This window comes from Dipodomys ordii, unplaced genomic scaffold (assembly GCF_000151885.1).
Source record: "Dipodomys ordii isolate 6190 unplaced genomic scaffold, Dord_2.0 Scaffold89, whole genome shotgun sequence".
NCBI lineage: Eukaryota > Metazoa > Chordata > Mammalia > Rodentia > Heteromyidae > Dipodomys > Dipodomys ordii.
The window spans coordinates 9,913,465-9,941,412 of NW_012267305.1; the positions used below are offsets into that span (position 1 = coordinate 9,913,465).

Consider the following 27,948-nt stretch of genomic DNA (forward strand, 5'->3'; position numbering starts at 1 on the left):
CTTCCTGCTTCATGGTTTTCAGTTTGTAAGTTAGTAGTTCAAAGGAGCTACACAATTGCTATCCTGTCTTGCTTATATCATACTCTAATGTCTGTGTGTATATACATAGGATCCTGTAAATGTGAACATATAGATTTATAATTTACATCTAACTTCCACATATGAGAGAAAACATGTATGCATTCTCTCTCTGAGCCTGACTTACTTCACTTAGCATAACTTTTTCCAGTTCCATCCTGAAAATGGCATATCACCATTCTTCCTGATAGGTGAGTAAAGTTCTATTTTACACACACACACACACACACACACACACACACACACACACACACACACATATAAAACATTTTCTTGACCTATTTATCCACTGAAGGGCATCTAATCTACATACAGTGTGGCATTTCCTAAGATGGCACTGATTGCTTTCCACAAGTGCCACTGAGCTCTGTACCAGATCTTGACCAGTAAGAACAGGAGCCTATTCATTTCTGTATCCTAGGCATTCACAACAGGCCTAGTGCATAACACGCACAGATAACTCTCCTTAATCAAAGCATTAGAAGGGTATTTCTCTAAATTAGGGGATGTATTTGAAATGAATTTTTAAATTAGCCTAGTTAATGTTCAAAGTAAATGAAGAAAGAGGACGGAAATTTGACTTTGTCTGTCCTTATGCTTATAAGATATTAATGGTAAAAACTGAATGTTGAATTTCTTTCTCAATATAACTTGTAAGGGGATTAAAAATTGTTAGGAAGAGGATTGATGCACTGCTGGCAGGGCTTTAAGCAAGCCATTGAAATATGCTGTTTCTCCACCAGGGGGTACTGTAAACACAAAAGAAGCCATGAATTTGTTTTTCCTCAGAGCAAGGGAACTGCAGAAAAGAAGTAACTTTTCTCTGCATTGCGTATTGTTGTACGAGGAATAAATAACCCTGTCTTGAGGTTGAGAATTATGGATTCCTTACTGCTCATAAAACACACACACACACACACACACACACACCAGGCTGAGGCACTAAGTTAAAGGTGTATGATTTGTGGTATGTATAGAAGTCTTTCCTGGACTGACTAAGACATTATGTACTACTGTGTCCCAAACAAAGTTGAGTGGAATAAAAACATGTTACATTGTTTTTAACCTTATCTTAGAAGACTTTTCCAGGCATCATAGATGGACATTGGCCAGTTTTTGTCTGTTATAGTCTATACATGCAATAGAGTATATACATGCAGTGGTGCCAGCTGTGACCCCCTAGCTGATGCTTGTTTTTTCTTTAAAAGACCCTAATGCAGAGCATACATGACACAGTTAATGTTGAGAGAAGTTGTAGCTGATGAAAGCAATGACTTAGATAAATCAAATCTTCACTTCCTTGCCTGTGTTTTCTTCCTTCCACATATAGCATTTATTTCTCAGAGTCTCAGTAATATTTTGAACTGTATTAATTTCTTTAGAATTGTCATTTAGCTGGTGGGTTGTACTGTATGCATGTTGGGTTTTCCTTATTTGTAACCTTTGCATATGGCAGAGATCCTAGTACATTTTAAGGACTCAGTTAATGCCGGTAGATGGCTCGCTTATTGATCTGTTTTCACAAAAATGCTGCCAAAAATGTCAGAAAGGATAATGATGATATTCGGGAGGAGACAAGTGAATGGACAAAAATTGACTAAGGGTAAGAAAAGAGGTCTAACTTCCATTGATGGCTCACAGGTACCCTGCATTGTACTGAAAGTTTCACATGAGTATCTAATTTAATTATCAAGTAGGCTAATGATGAGATGATCATAATCAAATCCTCCCTCCTATCACTTGCTTTTGAAAAACACAGTTGTGGCTTTCATATGGAAATAAAGTAGATCATGTCTTTCTTACCTCAAGGCCTCAGTAGTACAGCCTGAGATTTGAGCTGAGACCAGAGAAAGCAATGGGCTGTTTTTTGATATTCCTGTGGTAGATAGGGTCTACATGTTTATCTTTGACTTGTTTTCCCTCAGAAAAGATAAGAGAGAGGTGTAGCTCCTGGTAGTTGATGGCAATGCATAATTCTCATCTTTTGACTGAAGGGGAGTGGGGATTCCTTTTCCTCCTGGCTCTTGTTAGTACTACAGGAAGAGAAGGCTTTGTGCAGTCTGGATAGAATCAGAGCAATGGGGTTTGACAGAGAACACTTAAGGGAGGAAGAGAGACAGAATCATGAAAAGTCTGAGTTAGGAGAAACTCTCAAAAGCAATCTTTGGAAACTCCTAATAATACTTTGGCCAGTTGCTAGCCGTGTGGCCTACTATGAGAAACTTCACCTCTTCCACAAATGATGCTGTGGTTCAAGGTGGTAGAGTACTACCCTTGAGCACAAAAGGTCAGGAACCGTGCCCAGGCCTGTCAACATCCCCAGCCAGAGTGCTACACCTGTTACAATAATGAAGCTACATGGATACCTCATTATCACCCAAGTCCATAATTTGTATGTGGGGTTTGTATATTGGGGTTTGGGACCTTGACACATGTATAAGGACATGCACATATCCACCATCAGAGGTTTACAGCTCAAAATCGCCTGTGTGCTCCACCTATTCCTCCCTTCCTCCTTTCAACTCCTAGCAATCACTGATATGTCTATTGTCCTCTTACCTGTGGCCATCAGAACATCATAGAGTTAGAGTCGCATACCATGTAGCCTGATCATGTTCGCTTCTGTTTTGTTTCTTCATGCACATTTATTGTTATGAAAAAGGTGATGTCCTGAGGGGTTACAGTTATGTAAGACATTCGCTTCTTTTACTAAGTAATATATGTATACTTTTCCTTCATGCCTTGTCTGAGTTTGCTAGCTTGGTTTACACTGAATACTGTTCCATTGTCTAGATTACCACAGTTTATGTATCCATTCATGACAACTTGCTTATTTCCAAATTTTGGCAGTTATATAGGAAGGAGTTGTAGACATTACCTTTCAAGTTATTTGTATCCAATACTTTTTTGTGGGTGCTGGGACTAGGGCTTGAACTCTGGGCCTGGGTGCTGTCTCTTAGCATTTCTGCTCAAGACTGGCATTCTGTGCTTGAGCCATAGCTCCACTTCTGGCTTTTTGGTGGTTAAGTGGAGATAAGAGTCTCTGAGATTTTCCAGATAGTGCTGACTTCAAACTTCAATCCTCAGATCCAAGCCTCCTGAGGTATATAGGATTAACAAGCAAGAGCCACAGGCTTTTAAATGAAATACATATCTCTGTTCTGGCTAACATAAATCCCCCCTTCCTATTTCAACTTCCTGAGAGGAGGGATTAGTATTGCCAAGATGTCTAATTTGTAGGAAAATGCTGCGATAATTAACCTAGAAACTGTGTTGGCACCGTAAGTAAACAATGTCCTAGGAAATCTGTTCACATGAGCATCTGAAGACATTCTCAAACAATTCAGCTATCAAGGGGACGGGGAGACAGAGCTTTACATTCTAATGGGAAATGATTAAATCTCAAGCCTTATTGCCTTTGATGTGTCTGGGCTAGAAGAAGAGGGCAGAGTATTGATTGAGGCCTCCAGGAAGGCAGGAAGCTTACTGGGGCTGCTTGACCACAGAGCAATGACTGCTTGATGCTCTGCAACCTCTTGGACTGGGATTAAAGGCCATTCACCAGAGAGTTAACTAGATTTGTCAGGAGCTGTTTACTTGGAGATTGCCTGTAGGGACAGATGATGCATTTTGACTTCAGAAGGGGTGCTATTGGTCAATTGATTTGGGGAGGGGAGGAGATAGAGGGGAGAGGGCAAGGGAGGGAAGAGAGAGAAAGAGACAATAGAGTTGGAAGAAGACCAGGAGGGGAAGGAAAGGTTGGGGAGGACAGAATTGGATGTTGATGACATCGGTGAGTGAAAGGTAAGTGACACAGCACTGAGTCCAGACATCAGTAGTGACTGTTGACAGTGAAACCACCATATGCAGTCATTTCACATATTGGCAAGTACAATATTTCATCCCAAACCTCTGATGCATTTTTTCTTCGTCTTCTTTCTTTCTTTTTTTTTTTTAAATCAATCCTGGGCCTTGAGTTCATGGCCTGGGTACTTTTGGTCAACACTAGCACTCTAGCACTTGAGCCCCAGCACCAATTCCAGCCTTTTCTGTTTATGTGGTATTGAGGAATCGAACCCAGGGCTTCCTGCATGCTAGGCAAGCACTCTACCACTAAGCCACCTTACCAGCCCATTCTGTGATTGTGTATATCACACAAGTCTTAGTTTTTTAGCACCTTCACTGTTGGTTTATTGGTATTTGTCATACCTAGTTCTTGCTCTCTGGTCATGCCCAGTCTGCTAAAGAAAGAATCATTCCAACAGCTGGATTTAAGCACATTTAGTAATATGACCATAGAGGTTGCTGTTTGTTACTATGGTATCAAAGGTGGCACTACAGATGTGTGAAGCACCTGGCAGAAAAGGCTTAGCGACCGTTGAAAGATTAATAAGGAGAAAAGGGAAGATTGGGAACAAGGAAGTACAGATGTGAAAGAACCATGGAACATTGGGGAAACTGAATGAGGCAGTATGGACTTAGGGATAACACTCTGAACAAAGAAGCTAGGTTGGTCCCCACCTGTAAACCCTGGTACTTTCTAAAGACTAAGGGTGCCATTGTTCTAAGGCTTATACATTGCAATAAAGCAATGATGAAATCATTGAAATACATCCCCATGGAAAACAGTGTAACAGTTGCGCACTGCCTTCCTCTTTGTGTTCCTGTTGCTTAGAGTCCTTCCATGTATCACACCATGCGAGCGAGAAGGACATGCCCAGTGGCAATCAAGACACCCCCTTCCAAATCGAAAAGACTTTGTGAACCATGTTCACTGGCTTCATCACATTTTATTGCTCCAGATAGCCTCCGAAGACCAGCTGTGTTGAGGACTAGGCCAGCAGGAAGATGTGGTACAGGGGAAGGTAGAAAGGATGAGCTAGTCAAGTGGTAGTGGTTACTCTTGCAGTGAAATGAGAGGCAGCTGCAGAGGGACATGAAGGCCCTGGGAGGCTACAAATTCATTCAGGAAAAAGGAGAGAGCAGCAGAAATAAATTTCACCTACCTTGCAGTTTGGCTGTGTCTCAGCCCCCATTTTGTTTATTTCGGTGCTGTCTAGACATCAAAAGATGGAGCTACTCACTTCTCTGAGAGTCCTCTCCCCCCACCCCCAGCTTAGATCCTTGCAGCCCCATCAAAGCTAGGAGAATAATAAACTGGGGGCACAGTGGAAAGCCTAGGTCTCCTGATTAGACCTGATAAGGCCACTCGTATGGAGCCGACTTAATCTTGTCCCTGGGGAAATGCCCTTTGGGGGCAGGGAGGGGGAAGAAAGAGCTCTTACATTGGCCAAGACAGGCTGCCTGCATATTAGGGTATTCTATTTTTATTTGGAGGAAGTTGGCATCTCTCCTGTGTAAAGACTTCAGTGAAGCTCAAATTCTTCCATTAGCCATTTTGGTTTGCAAACAGCTATCTGAGTCTACCTGTGTACTTGGTGACCCGAGCGCTAACTATGTCTGGTCATTTAACAAATGGTCTTCTTGAGGGAGAGCACTGAGTGTATCATTTGCAGACTCTAGTGCAAAACAAAAGCATAGGGTCCTTTGTTTACACATTAGGAGATTTCAGAATAGTAGTAGCAAAGCATGAAACCAAGTGCAGGGCCCTTTACAGACCCTGTGCCGTTGCCTAGCTCATGCATTTGAGAAGTCAGCTCTACAGAGGAACAACTCTTGTGCTCTTCTGTGTTGTAAGGGATCCTGATCTTCAGATCCCTTGGCTGTGGATAGTTCCTGGGGAATAGGGAAGGGTGTTTGATGTCAGAGTACAGCAAATTTACTTCATTCTCTGCCTCCTGCTGAAATCTCATCTTTACAGCTAAACCAATTCTGCTGGAGGCTGCATCCCTCTGGGAGGGGCTAACATTTGCAGCTGTTGTCTGTTACACTCTTAGTGTTGGATGGAAAAGTGGAGACACAGAGCACAAGGCAATTTTGATTATGCAGAAAAGCTTAAAGCAAGATATGTAAGTTCATGGAATGTTTTTGAATATACATAATCTTACTTTCCATATAATTCTGAATATGGGTGATGGAGATCCATAAATATAGCTCCCTGTGGGTGTCAGTAATTCTTCAATATTCATTGATAGTGACAATATTCAGAATTTGAGACAGATTTCCCTTCACTCTGACTCAAGGGAAGTTTTCCCAGAGCCACACAGAAGGAGAATCCAATCTGTTCAATAGGAAAGACTCATTTGTTCCCGGAATAACTTGCATTTTCATTTCTATTTGCATTTTAAACCAAAATAGTGGAACTTCCATAAAGCAAAAATAAAAAGAATGACAATAAAGGTTTTCTGCTTTGCTTTAGAATTTTGATTTGCTCTTAACACCCTTGAGGGTAGCAATAACTTGCACAATACAATGCTGAAATTGGCCAGTTCTCGCTTTTCACTCTCATTAATAGAAATCCTCTTCATAGGCTGCTAACAGATTCTCTGAATTTTTAAGAAGAGATCTGGATATGAAAATGTACTTTTTAGGTGAGGAACCAAAAGTTTTGGAAAAATTTGAACATTTTACAGGTAATTTTCAGAGGACTGAGTGACTGTAATTCTTGTAAATGTCTGTTTTGCTTGTAGCATTTTCTATTCATCAATAATTCAATTTCAAAATAAAAGACACATTTCTACAACCCCAAAGCTATTGGGGAGCCTTTCAGACTACAAGATTCCTGACCATAGGCGGAGCATCTACTAAAAAAGGCAGCTAACTCCAAAAGCTCTAATGTGTTGAGGGATCCTGTTACAGACCATTTTTTTTTGTAATTCTAGAAGGCAAAATACAATTTTATGCTTGGAAATAATAAGTTTAAGCAAATAGTATGGGCAGAGCTTATATCTGCGCCTAAGCAGTGGTCTGATTACTGCCAGAACAATACTGCTACATGATGAATCATTAATGATCTGTGAGAGTCATAATGGTCTGTCACTAATGCCCATTAATGATCTCTCTATACCACGAGTATGGGCTTGATGTTTCTGGCCAGTACCTTGGAGAATACTTTAGATATGCCTTAAACTTTCTCTGATCTCCTCTCTGTGGCTGCTCCAAATGTAGACAACAATTGTCTGGGTAGGACCAGCTTATAAAGAAGCATGGCTTTGTTAAGGAAGTCCTATTCAGGTAAGATTCATTTAAGAGATATTTTTGAAGTAGATACATTGAAAAGCTTATGTGGGACATTAATGTTTTGTGAAATGGACAGATTTATGCCGGGGATCTTTCTGTTGTCTTTTGTCTTTCTGGATAGGAGAGGGGCTCTAAGTCCTCATTATTCTTTGGCGTTTGGCTGTTCAGCTTAGACTATTTGAGAAATGCATCCTTTCTTTAAGAGAAATGTAAACTACTATTCTTGAAAAATGTATGTGTATATCAGACTATTTAAAACCCTATTTGTTATTAGATAATAGTGTACTAGATGACTCAAGAGTGAGTTCCTACTTCTAGAGCTACATTAACTATACACCTGGCACAAAGCATGCATTTTTAACTTATAAAGAAGAAAAGAGAATAAGTCATGGTAATTAGCTTAAAGGAATATTTCCTTTGTGACAGATAACAAAGAGAAGGGGGAAAAAAGAAGAGGGGACAGAAAGCTGGGGAAAGGTGAACACAATCACACAGGATTTTTGAGAATCCTATTAGATGGACCTTTGGGGGAAAGCACGGGGCATAGGCAATCCATAATGTCTAAGGGAAAATAGGAGTTGTGTTCCTCCATGACGGCAGGGAGATGCGGCAGACAGCTGAAGGAACCAACGCCCAAGAACCTCCAGCTTAAGGATAAACAAGCGGAGAGAAGGTGGCTGGAGGCTGGAGCCGGTACCCACTTTGAAGGCTCTTTGAAAATAGGACAGGGGTTCTCTTGGAAGTCTTAAAATCACTCCAGTGGAGACTGTTTAATGGGAACTTTTAACACATAACTATATGAAGACTGACATCATTTCTCGTCCACTTTTTTTTTGCCAATCTTTGTATTAGCTGAATAATATAAGCTCATCAGACAAACATTTATTGAAACCCTTCACACTGTCTTTATCATTGGATTTGAAAGGATTCCAAATAATACGAAGATCTTGGAATGTATTATTTGTGTAGAACATTTTGTCCAGATGAATGATTGTTCATTTGAATTTTTTTTTCAAAATCATTTCCCTGCCACTTGAAACTGTTGACTACAACCTATCTGTTCATGTTATTTACTGGAATTAACCGACTTTCTGCTTGAATATTTTATAGGGTCACCTGTACTTTGGGTGGTCCTAGAGCAACCCCCAAAAGGTTGATTGATCTCTCATGTCATATATGCACCATTCATTTGGTTATTTGGAGTTGAATTTCCCATGAAAATAAGAGAACAAGTCTCATTTCAAAGGTTGGGGCAATAAAGGTAACCTAATGATAAAAAATGAGTATAGAATTTGTGAAATTAGTTCAGCATTTGTCTATGTCTCTAATTAACTCACTAGAATTTTTGCCTGCTTGAAGGGCATCAGTTTATACTAATCCTTAAAAGAAAGAACTACAGGCACTATTATCCTTTAGTCCAGAATATAGTATATATGTCTGAAACATTTCTGCCTGACTCTGTGCTTGTAAAACAGTTGGGTAGAATGTATGCATTAATAATGTGCTGAGTAAGGTCTGTGACACATGTAATTCTCGCTAAAAAAATATTGCATCGACATGTGCATCTATTAATTGGATATAGTCCTGTTGTCGTCTAAGCTGTTGGGTTAGATTCAAGCACAAGCCAACTTTTTGCTTACAAAAGACTTCAGGATTGATTGATGAAATATTATACATAGACATGTCCATTTTACTAGGCATACATCCTAGCTCCTTTGCAGAAATGAATGCAAACTGTGAGATTGACAAGCAGTAAGTAGAGATGCTGCCGTTGTTCACCTTTGGAAGGAATATGTATATAGCTTAGGCACTGAGTTTATGGCACAGTGCCAATGGTAGCAGGAGAAAGGCTTCTATAGTCAAAGAATGTCGAGTCTCAAGAAAGGTAATATATTTTATCGCTGCCCACCCCCCCTCCAGAAAAAGCACTTTAAACTTCATACATACATGAGACTGCCTCCAGTCACTTCAGCCACAAGTTCTTCTCTGAACACCTCTCAAGGAAAGAGCTTCCTCCCTAAGTACATCGTTCCTGTCCATCGGAGGCCTCTTGTTGGTCTTTAAGGAAACTGATAACCAGACAAATCTTGTGTTCTGTGTAATCCTTCACATCCTAAAGCCTTCATAGTCTTATTTAAGTTACAAAACCTGAGTTTTACTATGGTACTATTTTAGTCTTACTTCTAACATACCATATTTCTGCTCACTCCATTCTTAGGTTTTATCCTTACCTTACTGCCTTCTGCTTGTCTTTATTTCTTGAGCATCACTAAATCCCTTCATGTTCTCTTCTGTTTCTCTTTGGTTACAGACGTTGTATTCGGTGGCCATTACCTGCCTAGTAATCCACATGTCATGTTGACTTAGCATTTCCAAAACAGAATACATGAGGACAGATCTCCCCCGCCCACCTTTCTCTGAAAGCAGTGAAAAACAATGCATTTTAATGCTTTCCTTAGCCATGGGCTCTTATGAAATGAAAAGTAAAGGTATTGTTTTTCAATCAGTAGTCCCTTAGTGCAGTTGATAGAGGTGCAGATGTGTACTTCCAGATACTCATAGCTCACTTTTTCCACAACTCTTATTGTCACCTGGGCTAGAGATTGACAATTTTTTAAGTATCCAAAATGGCAGCATAGAACACTGAAAACTCTTTCAATATATTTTCTTTGTTGGTGTTATAACTCAAAGCACAAAGGACTCTCATGTTTATCTTTAGGCCCATCTCATGGAAGGCTACATTTGCCTTTCACGATTTGCTTTAGAAACTGGAGGCTTTTGAATTGCAAATGATAACATTTCTTTGAATTTCACCAGGATCTCTGAGCATGGTCTCCAAGTTCAAGCATATCTCTATCTACAGTATGGTGTATCTTGCTTTATACAATAAAATTGTTTCAAACAATTTCATACAAACCAATTCCCATTTGAAATCCATGAGGGTTATCATAGGGGAAAAAGAAGTTTATTTTTTTTCAAACATTCCTATAAAATGAACATTTCCTGAATAATAAGCATCATAAGGGCGTTTAATATATCCATTGGGAATATTTAACCTGGAATATTTTTGACATTCACCCATGTTTCTGTGTATAGTAGTGATAGATTAACTTTTAGTACAGAATAGTCTTCAACTTTGCTTATTCATGCATTCAGAGACTGTTGGATTTTTTCCACTTTGGGCATTAATAAGTAAAGATGCTACAAGCATTTTTGTTTGTTTACAAATCCTCCTTGGACAACTGTTTTAATTTGTTTTGGACAAACACCTACCAATGAAATTATTGGTTTATATATTTACCTAAAGCTACTATGAAACAAAATCCCCAAATGGCTCTACCATTATACACCCCCACTCACACTAGCAACGTCTCAGCATTCTGATTAGTCTACTAGTCATCTACACTTGATGTTGTCCATTGCTCTCATTCTCTTCATCTTGTATGGATATAATGACATTCGTTTTGATTTAAATTTATTTATTTCAGGCTTATAAATATGTTATAAACAATAGCAAGAAAGAAAAAAACATTTGAGTCCTTATCTTGGGGTTCATTTCGCTCACCATCAACTTATCTGACCATTTCTGCTTGTCTCAGACATATACTAGTTATTGCAAATAAGGGAAATCATGGGACCGATGTTTCTTTGGGCCTGGCTTACTTCACTTCATAGAATTTTTTCCAAGTCTTTCCACTTCCTAACAAATGGGGCAATGTCATTCTTTCTGATGGAGGCATGAATTCCATTGTGTATATATACCACATTTTCTTAATCCATTGTTGCTTTGTATGTTCCTCCCCCATGGTATAACCCCTGTTTTCACTGTATTTGATGTTGGTATAATTTGTGCAGGGGAAGGGAAAAAACAAATAGTTTAAATAGGGATACAGGTGGACCCATTGCAACAATGAGATATACAAGACATGTCGAAAAACAAACTTTACAACTTTGGCGCATCTGGGGGAAGGGGTGGGTAGATGGGAAGGGATGGGAAGGGGAAACAAAGGAGGAGGCAACAATGCTTGATAAGAAATGTACTCATTAACTTGCTCATGTAATTGTAACCCCTCTTTATGGTATTTTCACAATAAATGAAAAAAATATTTCAGCCTGATTACTAATGATGTTGGATACCGATTAAATATGCTTAGTATATCTGTATATCTCCTTTAGTGACGTATTTTTTTCAAGTCCTTTGTCTGGTTTTGTTTGATTATTTAGTTGTTCACAACAGCTTTGAATTATTGTTTTAATTCTACAGTGTCTCCAGTAATATACCCACTTGTTTAATTATATTAATTGTTTCTACAATAACAATTTGTAGTAGCAGCATGCTTTCCTTGATATGGATTTCTAGTGGTTTCAAACTTTAACAATCTTGTCCAGGTACACTACCTTATGCCTGTAATGTCAGGTATTTGGAGGTGGAGATTGGAAGAATCATGGATGGAGGGCAATTCAGGCAAATAGCGAGAGCTTGCCTAAATAAATAAGCCAGGTATGGTGGAAAATACCTGTAATCCCACATATGTGAGAGACATAGAAGGATGCAAGCTACCCCATCCGAAAAGTAACTAAAAAGCAAAAAAGGGATAGGGTGTAGGTCACATGTCAGACTGCTTACCTGGCAAGGAAAAGACCCTGAGTAAAAACCCTAATTGTGCCAGAAAAATATTTATTCATCTGTTTCAAAGAACCAACTTTTGGCTTTAGTGATTATATGATTTCTATATCATTGGTTTCCTTTATCATTATTTATTACTTTTTCCTACTTATTCAGAATTTAATTATTTTTGCAGATTTTTAAGATAGAACATAGATAATTTCCTTTATAACATTCTTCTGAAATAAAGGCAAGTTTAAAGCTACAAATTTCCCATATAAGGGCTACTTTAAATTAAATTACATTTTTGACATATTGTTATCATTCTAATCAAAGTGTTTTCCAACTTCCCCTTTGGATCTTCCTTTTACTCATGAATTATTTGCATGTATACCATTTTTTCCATTTTTAAGGGATATGATTTATTTATATTCATGATATTTCAAGCTTAATATTTTTGCCATCAGTCCCTACACTCTGTTTGGTTTTGAATCTTAGAAAGTTATTTAAACTGATCTTAGGCTTAGGTTTTGATTTATTGTTGAGTAATTTATTTTCCATAAGTTTATATCACATGAACCTTATAGTGTTATTCAGTCCTTCTACATTCTGTTTTTTTTCTAAATGTATTTTTTCTTTCCTCAAAGCTCGCTGAAACTACTCAAAATGAGTATTGAAATATTCAACCATAACTGTAGGCTATGTTTGTTTCTTTTTAGTGCTATCAATTTTTTAACTCTATAGTAGCATTGCTACTAGATATAAACACATAAGAAGCTGTTTGATTAATGGAGTGTTTTATAATTAAGACATGTCTCTCATGGTCTCTGGTAATATTCATCATGAAGTTTATCTTACCAGATATTTGCATGGTCACACAATCTTTGTTAGATTTAGTACTTCTAATATGTAGATTTTTTTCTTTGACTTTCATCCTCTGTGTCTTTATGTTTAAAGAATAACAATGTATATATTATTCTATTTCTGAGTTTGAAGTCTGTATGTCCTACTGAAAAAGATGTCCCTCTATTCATATTTTCTAGTATTTTGGAGGTGAATCAAACGTTATTTTCCTATTATTTTCTGTGCATTATTTCTAAGTTTCTCAAGCAGAAAATATACATCTGTAACTTATACTTGCTAATTTGTGCTGGTCTTGTGGCTTGAACTCAGGGCCTGAGCACCATCCCTGAGCTTCTTTTGCTGAAGGCTAGTGCTCTACCACTTGAGCCACAGAGCCTCTTTGGTGTCATGGACTTTCCTAGCCAGGCTGGCATCAAACTGCAATCCTAAAATCTGTCTCAGTCACTTGAATATAGTCATGATTATATTATAATATATATTATATTGTATTCTAGATTATATTACTATTATGGTCATGACCACTACCGCCAGGGTATCTCTGGTTTTTTTGATGTATATTTTCTTACTTTACCAACAAGGTAACTATTTATGGCATGTTTTTTCTAACTACCTACTCACAAATGTTGTGATTATCTTCTCATGTTGTATTCCGTTTGCCCTATAAATCCATTTCCTAATGTTTTAAAAATTATATTTATTACACTAAGCAGTAGTCTTTTGTGTAATTCCTGCATATGAGATTTTTTATGAAGTTCTTTTATTCTGTAGAGTTTTATTTTCTCCTAGTATTTTTCACTTCTTCCTATGGAACTACAATTTTATCTGTTTTCCCTTCAGATTAAACAATTGTTTTGTGAATTTCTTGTAATGCAAATTTATTGGCAAAGAATTTCTTTCAATTTTTTTTTCTGGTACTAGAGTTTGAACTCATTGCCTCATGCTTACTGGTCTTGCTTGCTAGGTTCTCACTGTTCTACCAGTTGAGCAACATCTCCAGCCCTGATTTTACTGGTTATTTTGGAGATGGAATTTATCTGACAAGGACTGGTTTCAAACTGTAATTCTCTCTATCTTAGCCTTCTGAGTAGCTAAGATTATTGATTGGCACTACCAGTATCCAGCTGTTCAACTTCTTGTTTCCTAAACCATAGTTACTTTATTTTCATCTTTGGTAGATACTAATTTTTGGTGGTAATTAGGTTTGAACTCAACACTTCACACTTAGTAGGCAACCATTGTCCTCCTTGATGAATACTTTTGGCTAGATACATAGTTCAGGCTTGATAAAACCTGTTTTACTTTAAATACTTTAAAGATTAGATGTTCCCTATTCTTCTGTGCATTATTTCAAAATGAAATTATGTAATTTCTGGGGCTGGGAAGGTGGTTCAGTGGTAGAGTGCTTGCCTTGCATGCAAGAGGCCTTGGGTTTGATTCTTCAGAACATCAGCAGAAAAAGACAGAAGTGGTGCTGTGGCTCAAGTGGTAGAGTGCTAGCTTTGAGCTGAAGAGCTGAGGGACAGCGCTCAAGCCCAGAGTTCAGGCCCATGACCAAAAGAAAGAAAGAAATTATATAATTTCCTTATTATTATTCCACTTAATTGTATTTCTTTCTGTAGACTTTGTCTTTACCTTTGATTTTTTAGCAATTTGGTTATGACGTGACTACTTTTTGGTGTTGATTGTTTTAGTAATGCTTTGTAGTCTATGACATGTTTTCTTCTATTTTTATTGGCATATATTAGTTATACAAATGGGTGTTATTGTGATGTTTTCCTATATGGATGTAATGTACCCTGGTCACACTATCCCATCTACCACTTATCCTATTCCTACTCCCTACTTATTGGGACAATTTCAAAAAATATTATTTTATTTCATACACATATATACAGTTTTGACCATATTCACTCTTTTCTCCCTTCATCCATGCCACTGTCTTTCGTCTCCACACATCACCTGTTTTACATTTCTGTCATTCATTTTCATCAGGATAGATTCCTGATAGGAGAGAGAACTGGTAATAGTTGACTTTCTCAGTTGAGCTTTTTAACTTAACATAATGATACTTAGTTCCATTCATTTTCTTGCAGATAGAAGATCATTTTTTGTACCTAAATAATACTCCATTGTGAACATATGGTACATTTTCTTTATCCATTCATGGGTGAATGGCCTAGTGAGATTCTATATTAAATCGATAATATAGTATCTTTTATAATTTTTGAAAATTTTACTACTGTATTCTGACATATTTATGCTGCCCAATTTTCTTTCTCTTCTCTCCCTAAGACTCCATTTGCCTATATACAAGATAATTTAGTATTGTCCCTGATACATTGTTTCAAATTTTTGCTATTCATTTCACTTTTGTGTGTATTAGATACTTTGTTTTAGATTACACTCCTCACAAATTCGTTGCTCTGCTATATCCAATTATCTCATGAGTCCTTTAAAAGAATTCAACATCTGTGATATTCTACATCTCATTTCTAGCTTTTCATGTTTTTCAATTTCCATTTCTATTTAAATTTCCATCTCAATGCTGAAATTATGCATCATGTTGATGATTTATGTTGTTCACCTCTTCCACCAAGTCTTTATAAATATGTATCATAATTTTAAAATCCCCATTTGAAAATTCTTTGAATTGGGTCATCTCTAAGACTGGTTCTATTTGCTCTCTCTTTTGAAAATGTTTCATATCTGCTTCCTTTTGGTGGTCCTTTTTGTTTCAATAATTAATTTCTGTTTGACTATATCACTGGGGTGATAAAGTATAAACTAAGGCAAACAGTGTCAATGTCCCCAAATGGAAATATCTTTCTTTTAATTATACCATTAGTATTTTGTTTGAGATCAGTCTTCTGTTAGAGCTTTGTTGTTGCTTTTAGTTACATTCGGTGAATAATAGCTTTCACATTTAAGAGCAGGATCACAATCTTGCTTTAGTAGGGGAACCTGTGTAAATGGACAGTTTCTCTCTCTTTTTTTTTGACTTGACCTCATGCTTAAAGATCTTAGATTTCCTTCTTTCCCCTTAGTTAATGACCGATTTTTCCTACTGTTGGACAACTAAAATGTACCCTCATATGGACTGACACTTTCTGAGTTTGTTTACCATTGTACTTGAATACAGTGCGTCTATACTAGTGCAGTAGAAAAAAAATACATTGTTAATACAATGTCCTTCAACCACATAATATCACAATTCTGTGCAGTACTTAACTAAGCAATAAACACAGATATTGCCCACTTAAATACAGTTGTGAAATTTAGTGTCAGAGATTGTTTTTGATGTAGTTTAAATTAAGGGTAATTGAAAATTCAAAGTATTATGCATCAAGGGATAGAGTATTTGGAACTGGGGAAAAGGCAAAAAAAAACTTTATCTCTACCTAGCCATGTTTAAATGCTAAATGGTAGATATAATCCACTTTGAAACTTGGGAGAACCTGGAGTTATAGCCCATAGAGCCAAAACAGTAAAGCTGCAAAAAAAAAAATCTATCAGCTTAGAGTAGAGTGTAAGCAAATAAGCCCTTTCATGATGGATTATGCTTCATAAAATGCTTTGATTTAATATAAATGTGTTCATATTTTACTGCCTATAAGGATCTTCAGCAGAGTAAGAATTCACACATTTCTCTTCAGCTTTTTCTAACTGTGGCTTTGGAAAGGATCATATAATATTAAAATACTGGGTGAGTGAAACTCACGGTTAAATATAAGTTTTTGTCTGTCTTCTTTTTCATATTTAGCATGATAACTTCTTGAACTTGGAGACAGTTTTTACAAAATTTAACCCATTGTTCACAAGAATGCCTATTGAAGCATTCTTTTATATTAGTACTTGTGGTCATATTCTGTTATCTAATGTAAAGATAAGTAACTATTCATCATTAGTTTAATTCTACATTTTACTGAGTATTTTGTGTAGATCACTGAAATGCATTGGCCTTGTTGATATACTGTGCACTTCTTGGGTAAATCTATAGCTGTTCTCTCATAGAATCAAATATGTGGACTACGTTCCTTCATGCTTCTCATTGTATTTCATATTGTAAAATGATGGGATTATGGGCTTTGGTCAGAATGTTATTTTATTTACTTATGATTCATTCTCAGGGAGATTGACTGCACTTGAATTTCATATGATAGCCTTTTGTGCTTCAGTATTTCTCTCTTATTCTTTTTCTTGTTTCGGTGTCTCTTTTCTATCTCTCTCCTTCTCAACATTTTAAATGGAATGCAGTAGCTTACACATGCTAGGCAAGTGCTCTACCATTGTGCTACATCTCCATCCTTTAGATTTTAGAAATAGTATTCTTATATGGCCCAGGCTGGATTTGAACTCATGATACTCTTCCCTTCCTTTCCAATGGCTGATATCACAGGCGTGTCCCATTGCAACAAACTGTAACTACATTTTGCCAAGTACATACAAAGCTTTTTATTTATATTAACAGTTCTTACAATTACCATAGAAGGTACACACTATTAGTTATTTTTATTTTCTAGTAAAGGAAGTTGAGGAACAAAGTGGTTAATTAGTATTCCAAGGTCACATCATACTACTGAATCAAGATTTTTTTTGACAAAAAACAGCCTTTGTTTTAGCATAGTTTTAGGAAAAAAATAAACCTTTTGTAAGAACCAATTACAGAAAAAACTGAATAAAAGTGGAGTATTCTCCTAGATTTCCTCATCTTCCTCCATATTTTTATATTTTTATTGTAAAAATACTGTACAGAGGGGTTACAGTTACATGAGTAAGGTAATGAGTACATTTACTATAGAGCATTGTTACCTCCTCCTTTGTTTTTCCCCTACTATTCCTTCCGTCTCCACCTCCCCAGGTTCCCCCTACCCCCCCCCGAAATTGTAAAATTCGTTTTCAATATAGTGTCTTGTACATCTCATTGTTAAAATTGGCCAACCTGTATCCTGGTTTCAACGTTTTGTTATTTCTCTTCCCCTCCCCAAATTAGAAAAATGTATATACAAGATGCAGGGTAGCAGCATCAAATGCAGTGAAAACAGGGGTAATATCATGGGGGAAGAACATACAAGAGAAACAAAAGAATCACATGGTTTAAATACCTTACAAACAAAAGCAAGAAAGAAAAAAGCACCTCTAGCTAAGTGTTCTAGTCATAAATTCCATTCTCTTAACCACTCTTCATCTTCTGTACTAGGTAGAAAGCTTGCCCTCTTATGCTTCATGACTTTTTTCAATTTGGTGGAGCAGCTTAAATATGATAGACTGATAAATTCCCATAGCCATTGTTTTTCTGATTAGTGAAATGCTTATTAAATCCAAAGAAGTGTCATGTTCATAGACCTTTGAGATCATCTAATTTATGCAATCATTTCATAAATGAGGAACAGAAGCTTCCTCAAAGCCCAAGGCTAGGCAACAGGAGAACTAAGACTCAAATCTAGATGGCTTATTTACATCATTCCACCAAGGACTCTAAATTCTAAAGGGGAAATAACAATTTTGTGTGAAATATAAATAAACACTTTATAATTTTCACCTACAAACCCATAAGCAGCATTGCTTTACCATAGTACCTAGAGCACCAATAAAGACTCAGGCTTTGCCATTACCAATAATAGCCCTGTTTTTGCAGGGGAATTGTGAGAAGGAACATTAAGTTTCTTGAGCACATAAAAGCAACTAGCAGTAGAAATGTGTGTCAGGTTCCTTCGGTTAGGAAAGAGAGCGTTAAATTATCAATTAAATATTTTTTGCCCTAAATGGCATGCATCTACTGAAATCATGAACACCATCCACAGCTGGCTTCTCTGAAGAAATCATTGAAATTCATAATGTGTAGTGCGAGCACTCTTCGTGCCAAGAAATCTCATAGTACTGCTTTCAAAAAATAAGGGTATAGATTCTGATTTAAACAGATATAAAGGAATTGTTTTTAACCTGTTTTGACTTGTTGTGCCCAGTTGGTTAGATCTAGGGAGTTCTACCCCTGGATTTAACTTGTTTTGACTTTTTGTTTACTTACAAGCAATGGCAAAGGTTATATATCTACTTATTTCCTATTTGTTATCACAGTGAGTAGTGAGTACTCAAAAGAGTCCCGTTTACTTAGAAAATTATTAAATTTGGAAAAAAGGAATGAAAAATAGATCTTACATTAGACATCTCTTATCTAATCCCATAAAAATCTCAATACTTACTATCATTAGTATTTCCCTATATGTCAAGTTAACTAGAAACTATTCGGACTAGATGACCTCTGAAGTGGCTTCTGGACCAAGAAAAGAAATAAATAAAACTTTGTAAAACATATTGAGTTATTACAAATAAGATTGATTAATTAGAGAAAACCATGCTGTGCAGTACAAATAAACCTCAAAATGTATTTTTTTTGTGGGGGGAGGTCTGGTAGTGGGGCCTGAACTCTGGGCCTGGGTGCTCTCCCTCAGCTCTTCAGCTCAAGGCTAGCACTCTACCACTTAAGCCACAGTGCCACTTCCGGCTTTTTTCTTTTTCTAATGTGGTGCTGAGGAATCGAACCCAGGGCCTCGAGTATGCAAGGCAAGTGCTCTACCACTGAGCCACCTTCCCAGCCCTCAAAATGTATTTTTAACTTAAAATTATTTTGTGTAATTTTAGATTGATAAGAAAGTTATAAAAACAGTACAGAGTTCTAAATTCACATATCCATCCAGTTTTCCCTAAAGTGAACATCTTATGTACTACAGTACAGTTGTTAGAGCTAAGAGACCAACACCAATGCATTACTCCCAACCAAATCATAGATTTTATTCAGATTTTACCAGATTTTCCCCCAGTAATGCCCTTGTTCTGTTCCACAATTCAATCTAGGATAGCAAATTGCATTATTCACATCTCCTCTGTCTGCTCTGGTCTGTGACAGTTCTTTGTGTTTTATTACATTTTAGCTCAGACTATTTTAATAGTAAGTTCACATGGTTCATGTGTCCCAAAGATAAGAGCATTCATAGTTCCAATAAGTCACTTCATTTACCAGTTCTGATGTGAATTTATAAGAACAACACTTACAAATTTCTGCCCTAATTCTACCCTATGGCCAACTCTAGCTTTTAAAACCCTCTAATAGCCCTTTGCCAACTCTCCTGTTTTCAGCAACTGATATTCTTGTCAGAGGTTACCTGTTTTTACTTGGCATTTTATACATACTCAGTTTTATATGCCCACCAAGTTTCTTGGATGCTATTTGTTGAGAGTTTTGATAAAGGGGTCTATAATATGACTCAGTTATCTACTAAATGCACGCATTCCTTCATAATATCTGCTACATGTCTGTGTGACCCTACCCCCAGTCCTTTTGTGAACTTGTCTAGTAACACCCCATTGATTATCTTCCATAAGTCTATGCCAACATTTTGGACAGTCTCTTTTATTAGAGATGATCCCATGAAAATGAACTGTTTTCAGGTACAGGTTTTCTTCATTGATCTGATTTCTGGCCTCTTGAGAATAAAGATATTAGATTGACACTCTATCTATGGTCCCAAGCTAGTGATAGGGAGAAAGTCACACACATTTAGGTGACCCTAGCTTTATTCACATAGTATTATTTCTTAGTTGTCTCAGTTTGAATATAGAACTATCTCTCAGGGCCTTAATGTCCATAACTTATTTAAAAATACATTTACCTTATAGGATTTTTATCAGTAAAATGAAATCATATGTAGGAAAGTACCTAGTATAGCAACAAGTACACTTATAATAAGGACAAAAAATGCTTTTAAGAAATGGTAGTTACCTTTCAGTCAAGAGAATCAACTCCTGAATGCCCAGGGTAAAATATATTGTTATATTATAAAAATACAACATATTTTCCTGATAGCAGCAAATTCTAACTTCCCTTTCTTGTAAACTGATTTCTTAAGAGATTAAGCCTTATTTTTCTGTTGTTCTTTTCTTCCTCCTTGAGATTTAACCAAGCTAGTACTAAACAGAAACAAAGTTTTAGTAACCTGAAAGGATCAATTCCTAACATTCATAAATTCTATATATTTCCAACTGGTAGGATGGGTAATAGTAAGAGATATTTAAGTTTGGAAGGGGTTTGTAAATGTCTCTTAAAATCAACAGAATATGCACATTAGGTCCTAGCTTAAAACATTGATCATTTCCATGGTAACACCAGCATTGGTTTATGTACATGTGGAGAAAATATTTAAAAGATATAAAAGATAAAATAAATGACTGTAATGACCATAAAAGAAAAAAATCCACAAAGAAAGAAGTATTCTCATTTTTTGAAGAAATTCTTTCAACTTTATATGAATTTAATGGTATTTTACCTTCCCTGAATATCAACTACTGGGATGTCAATTACTGATGCCATAAGCAGAAAAACAGCAAGAAAAAAGTAGGAAATAATGCATAAAATATGTGGCCAATCCGTTTTACCAAATAACTATTGTTTAGAATTTTGTATGGGTATATAGCAGGATTATCACTGTGGTCCTTATAATTATCTTCATTATTATTATGTCTGCTAAGTTGGTTGTGATTCTGGAATATAGACCAACTTTCAATCTTTATGCTGAAGAAACTACAGTGCAAGAAAGGTTATATTTTCCATTTTCTAATTTTGTTTGTGTTAGAAAAGAGACTTGGAAAATGTCAGCACTGTAGAGCTTTTATAAGTATTATCATTTTCAATTTTAGTGCAACCCTTAAGAAAATGATAACTATAATTCTAGTTGAATCCTACATCTAAGTAAAACCACATTACTGTTTAAACTCTCATCAAAATCTGGGAGCAGGTAGAAATATGGAAAATGTTATTTTATCACAAGGGAATTAGTTTACCTTAGAAACAGAATCCTCTCTTTTATCATGTATATGTAGCTCTGAAAAACCTAGCTCTCTCCTATCTCATGGGCAAAATTTTCTTTGTGATCTCAGCTCAGTTCATCTTGCCTCTATCTATTAGTTGGTTAGGTTTCTGATCCAAACAGGATAATTGTCATAATTTAAGTTTAGATTTAATTCTAAATGTTTACACTTGTTAGGAGATTATTCACATAGATGTTGAGCTACTTCCTTTGTGAGATCAAAATTGTTGTTGCTGCTATTTTTCTTTCCTGCCTGTTACTACACAATGCCTCACAAGTTTTTGCAGGCAGCCTCGTGGGCTGAAAGAGAGTGAGTGAGACAAGGAGTCAGAAAGCTAGAGGTTGAAACCTCACTGATCTTCTCTATTTACTCTCCTTCCTTTCATTTTCTTTGTGTTCCAGTTGCATTTTATGTACTTTTTGTAACCCACTGCAGTTCCTCTTTAGAATTGAGGCAAGACCCCCACTGAGTAATAATAAATTGGTTGTATGATGTCAAGTGTTTTGGTGAGGCAGTTTTCTGCTTTGTAAAATGAAGCTAGTTGAAATTTACTTTAGCTATGTCACTAGTTCTCATTGACAGCAAAGAAGACCATGATTTTAAAGGGGCTTTATCAATGGCTAAAGTGTTGGGTTGTTTCAGTATCAGAATATGGAGTTATATAACTAGTTCCTGATTATACTTTCCTTCCTACATTATTTAATGCTTGAACATCCAATGTAAAGAAGAACAATAGTTTGTTAGGAAATGGAAAGACTTGGAAAAAATTATATTAAGTGAAGTAAGCCAGGCCCAAAGAAACATAGGTCCCATGGTTTCCCTTATTTGCAAGATAAGTTGATGTTAAGGAAATGAACCCTAAGATATGTAGTCAAATGTTTTTTTTCTTTCATGAGATTGTTTCTAACATATTTATAAGATTATTTCTTTGTTGCTTTGTATGTCCCTTCCCCACAGTATCAGCCCTGTTTTCACTGTATTTGAAGTTATAATTTGTGGAGGGGAAGGGAAAAAAAACAAATCGTTTAAATAGGGATACAGGTGGACCCATTGCAACAACGAGACGTACAAGACGTTATGTCGAAAATGAACTTTACAACTTTGGTGGGGGGGGAGGGTTGGATGGGGAGCGGGAGGAGGATGGGCTGGGAAGGGGAAACAAAGGAGGAGGCTACCATGCTTGATAAGAAATGTACTCATTATCTTGCCCATGTCATTCTAACCCCTCTATACAGTATTTTCACAATAAAAAAAGAACAATAGATTAAGTGATAATATCCACCTCCACCACACCTCCTTCAACTCCTCCCTTCTGCTGGCCATCCCCTAAACAATCCTCTTGATGGGAAAAGAAATCTTTGCCAGCTTTTCTTGAACAATGGATTAATATCAAATTATATAAAGATCTCAAAAATCAAGCACCAATAGAACAAGTACTCTAATTAATAAATGGGAAATAATATTACTCTCAAAAGAAGAATAACTAATATATATATTACATACATGTTCAGTATCCTTATCCATAAAGGATATACAGTTCAAAATGACATTAAGATTCTATTTTAATTCCGGTCAGAATGGCAATCTTCAACCAAATAAGTAACAAGAAATTCTGGTGGAGATCTGAGTGAAAAGGACCCTTTTACATTATTGTGGATATGTATGTAGTGCTGCCATTATGGAATATATATATATATATATATATATATATATATATATATGGAGACTTCTCAATAAACTAAAATATAATACTGCCATATGAATTGAAGGATTACTTAAAGCTATTCCTTCCTCGAAGTTACGTGAACAGTCTTTCCTGGTGGTCCAAATGATATCACTATAGGTAAGTTTTTATAGTATAATATTGGCTTTATACCCTGTTACACTGATCCAAGTCATAGTACAGTGATTAATACATTGTCCTAACACTAATATGAGTATGAAATTAGCAAGCTATCTTATTGGAAAGCAGTGACCCAGTAATTGAAGATACAAAGGAACCATCTTAGGGAAGAAGAATTAGGAAAATATGAAAACTAAAGCTTTATCTGAAAGAGCAGTTTCCTAGAGGGTCTCCTATAGACAGTGGGAATCTTGGCTAAAACATAGCTTAACGGCATTGAGAGAAGCCTGACTAGACTTTGTATGCAGATACACATGTACACACACACTGACACACATGTACACACATTGTCTTTCTTCTTCATTCAGTAAAATAGAAAATTGCTGTTTGCTATAATGATTAAACAATTTTCTTTAAATCAAATGACACTTGAAATTACCCATCCCAGAAGACCATGTGTACACAATCACATACAGGAGAAGGTTCATTAGAGGGCCGGATAAGGTCATCTTCCTTGTGGGAGAGGGAGCAATATGGCAACTGTCCCTATTCAGGGGAATCCTTATAACATTGGGTCTAGAGGCAGGAGATACTCTGTGTGCACAGCTAGGTCTGGGTGGAGAGTGCTCCTGTCTCCAGGGATTCAAGCATGCCCATCACTTGGGAAGCAGGGGGAGGGCTTAGCAAGACACCTTGACCTTTGAATAATTGAAACATGAGGCATGGTACACAATGGCAGCTGAGGTGATTGGGGGTCTCAGGGGTCAAGGTTATAGGAAGCTTGAGTTTACAGAGACTCCTGAGCTCACAGTCTAAGTCTGGCAAGACCCAGTAACCTTTTGTCCATGTTTCCACCCCTGCCTTTAGGAATTCAGGCACACTTATTACCTGGGGTGGGACGGGGTGGGGAAACTCCACCTCCAAGAGGTTTTGGAAATTTACCACATTGACAAGATGGTACCTGTTAAACCCAATTCTCTTTTTTTGGGGGGGGAGTCCGGTTGTGGGGCCTGAACTCTGGGCCTGGGCGCTGTCCCTTAGCTCTTCAGCTCAAGGCTAGCGCTCTACCACTTGAGCCACACCGCCACTTCCAGCTTTTTTTCTTTTTGCTTATGTGGTGCTGAGGAATTGAACCCAGGGCCTCTGGCATGCAAGGCAAGCGCTCTACCACTGAGCCACCTTCCCAGCCCTTAAACCCAATTCTCTATTATCCACCACAGGGTCAATGGTAGAAAAACTTGAGATTTAGCCAACAAACAGAATTGAACAGAATCTCCATGCTTAAGCAAACATTGACAACAAGAACAGAACACTTTTCCTTCATCTGTTCCTAGTAGAGTGTGAATATCCAGAACCTGTAGAGAGAAGTGACAAGACAAAGAAAGTTGCTATACCTTTAGATGCTTGTACCAGCCCCACCCTGTGTCAGCCACCCAGGCAGGCAGGCACAGAGGAGTTTAAGGCAGAATGGCTAGCCTTGAGAAAGAACCTAGAGGAAGAGTCACTGGGACTCCCACCCCTACCTGTGTAGAGAGGCAGAGAAAGAGAGAGAAAGAGAAAGAGGGGGACCTGTACTTAAGCAACGTTGCCCATTTGCCTGAGCACTCATAGAAATTATGGAAGTCCCATAACATCCAGTAAATAGTGGGGACAAATGAGATTGCTTCCTGAGGAAGTTTGGACTATGCCCCACCCATAATGAGTGACCATCAGAGCAGAAGCTAGAGCTACCATGAGCATCTTCAGTAGTGCACTATCCAGCTAACACAGAGGGAAGAGGCAGCAAGTGAGGTCATCACCAGCAATTGCTGAATCTCTTGGCCTATAGCCCCTGTAGTAGGGTTCAGAGCTTGGAACCAAGATTTTTCTCCCTCTTATGGCATAGTGGCCTTATGATAAAGTGTCTGAGTCTCCAGCTTATTATAAATAGTCACCTAGAAAGAGGTATCAATTGGCCACTATGGTGGTGGATGGAAGTAGAGTGCTTGGTCTGGAGAAAGTTACCTTAGAGGTGCTCTGGGTGGGCCTGGGACCAGCACAAAGTCCAGGGGGCAGCTTGAATCCCCAGGAGGGAAGAGCAAACTTACCAGGGAGCCTAGACTGGGGTTTCAGCACCACTGAAAGCACCCATTCCATAAGACTACACGGACACAGTCACATACAGGAGAAGGAGGTTTATTAGAGGGGCTGACAAGGCCATCCCCCTCACCAGAAAGGGGGCACCTGTCCCTATTCAGGAGTATCTTGATAACATCGGGGCTAGAGGAGGGAGGTATTCTGTGTGTGCAGCTAGATCTGGGTGAAGAGTAGGTATGCCAACCTATCCTGGAGAAACTGACAAAGCCCTGAGAGAGGCTGGGTGGAGTTCAACTGCTCAGGGAATTGAAGTGGGAGGAGCTGAGGACCTGAGATGGAGGCTAACAACACCAATATTTTGGTCAAGAAAGTAGGTACTGTATTTTAGGAGCAGAAAGGGGAGGCAATGAATTGGGAGATTTTAATGTTTTCAGTATTCTCAATTTCCAATCCAATGCTAGTTTTCCTCTATAACAAGGCTATAGAAAACAAGATGGCGGAGCAGTTATTTCACTGTAATATTTAATTCATTGGTTACCTTACAGTTTTATTATCATCATAAAAATCATTTTGTGATATCCATGTACAAATCTCTGGTCTCCAATCTCAGCCCAGTTATTGTAGGAGAAGAAACGCTGACTCATTGTGTCTTACATGCCAGAGTTTTCATTTTGATTGATATTTCCTAAAGGGATTACTTCTTTTAAACTTCCTGCTGATGGCAATCATAAATTAATAGCAAGTGTGTACTTGACCAGCACTGTTGACAATAGGTGCTAAATCTGATTAGTGGGAAAGGGAAGACAATTGTTTTAAAATTAAGGGGCAACATTTGTTAGGAAATGGAAAGATGGAGAAAATTACATTAAGTGAAGTAAGCCAGGCCCAAAGAAACATAGGTCCCATGCTTTTCCTTATTTGCAATAAGTAGTATCTGTCTGGGACAAGCAGAAAAGCTCAGATAAGATGATGTTAAGTGAAATGAGCCCCAACATAGGGACCCAAGTGCTTTTTTCTTCTTTGCTATTGTTTCTAACATATTTATAATGTATCATGTGATATTTTTGTTGCTTTGTATGTCCCTCCCCCATGGCATAACCCCTGTTTTTACTGTATTTGATGTTGGTATAATTTGGGGAGGGGAAGAGAAGAAACAAAATGTTTAAATAGAGATACAAGTGGACCCATTGAAACAATGAGATGTACAAGATGCTATGTCGAAAAATTAACTTTACAATTTAGGCGAGGGGTGGGAGGGAGAGGGGTAGAGGGGGGATGTAGTTGAGGATGTGGGAGGGAAGGGATGGTAGGGGAAAAACAAAGGAGGAGGCAACAATGCTGGATAAGAAATGTACTCATGACCTTGCTCATGTAACTGTAACCGCTCTGTACAGTATTTTCACAATAAAAAACTTATTTAAAAAGAAAAAAGTAAGGAGCAAAAAAAATCAACTCCCAAATGTCCATCAGCATATCCATAAAGCACAAATGCTTTCTCCTAGGCCTCAGTATGTGTCCTGACTATACCAGTAATCAACTGTTCACAGAAAAGCACATTACTAGAGAGGATTAGAGTACTAACGAAGGACATAAAAAAAAAAAACATAAGGACATAATAATCCAAAGTCTTGTAAGTTCTTTTAGCTTAGAGGAAATCCTAGTTGAGGTCTAGGTTTGATGTTCTCTAGAATCCTTGCTTCTTCTTGACATCTAAGAGTTGTCTTTAATGAGACACATTTTTCTGAAGCTCAACATTATTTTCTCAAAAGCAGAATAAATCTTTCCTTCTTTCCACTTCACAGATTTATCTGTACCTTCTTTTGGGCTCCCCCAGTACTTTGGGCATTTCATAAGACACTGGCATCGATTGTCACATTTTGTTTTAATTAATTCATGTTTATTTGTCCTCCACTTGAGATCACACACAATCACTGATGAGGCAGTAGAATAGTAATAAGAACACCAGCTCCGAAGTTAGAATACATGAAATTGAATCCTGACTAAACTGGAGACCCTCTCTTTGCTTCAGGTTCTTCATCCATGAAGTGAGGATAAGCTCCTAAAGTGGTTGCATACATTAAATAAGTCAACAAAGGCAAAGTACATTGCCTAATACCTAGAATAATGTTAGTGCTCAAGGGGTTATAACTATTTGTACTTTGGCATTCCTCAGCTCTGACCTTGGCCAAGAGTTCTTAGAATATGTGAGTAAACAAATGACCTGGGACAAATGTGTTGATCTTCTTTTGCTTCAGATTTCCACTCCAGTATGAGATCTATAGGTGATCACCCCAAACGCCTTAAAATGAAACCAAGTTGTAAATTAGCTGAAGCCTTCAATGGTTGCAAGACAAGTTAGTAAATAAATTTAATCACTTGATTGTACTTTTAGCTATTCATTGGAAGGGAAAAGTAAGAACAAATTAGTTAGAATGCTATGGGAGAAACTCCTGGTTGCAGAAGGATAGTCATAGGCTTC

General features: G+C 37.4%; 1 protein-coding gene across 4 annotated transcripts in view; it reads left to right on the plus strand.

Moving 5' to 3' along the window:
• Positions 1–27,948, plus strand: part of Fgf13 (fibroblast growth factor 13) — a 493,509-nt gene that overhangs the window by 377,777 nt on the left and 87,784 nt on the right. The window contains exon 1 of one of the 4 annotated variants that reach the window (XM_013025952.1): positions 7,051–7,212. The exons of the other annotated variants lie outside the window; for them this stretch is intronic. Within the exon in view, the coding sequence (XP_012881406.1) occupies positions 7,185–7,212 (28 nt within the window). The 5' untranslated portion in view covers positions 7,051–7,184. Of the gene's footprint in view, positions 1–7,050; positions 7,213–27,948 lie in introns of those variants that run through there. 4 annotated transcript variants of the gene reach the window in all.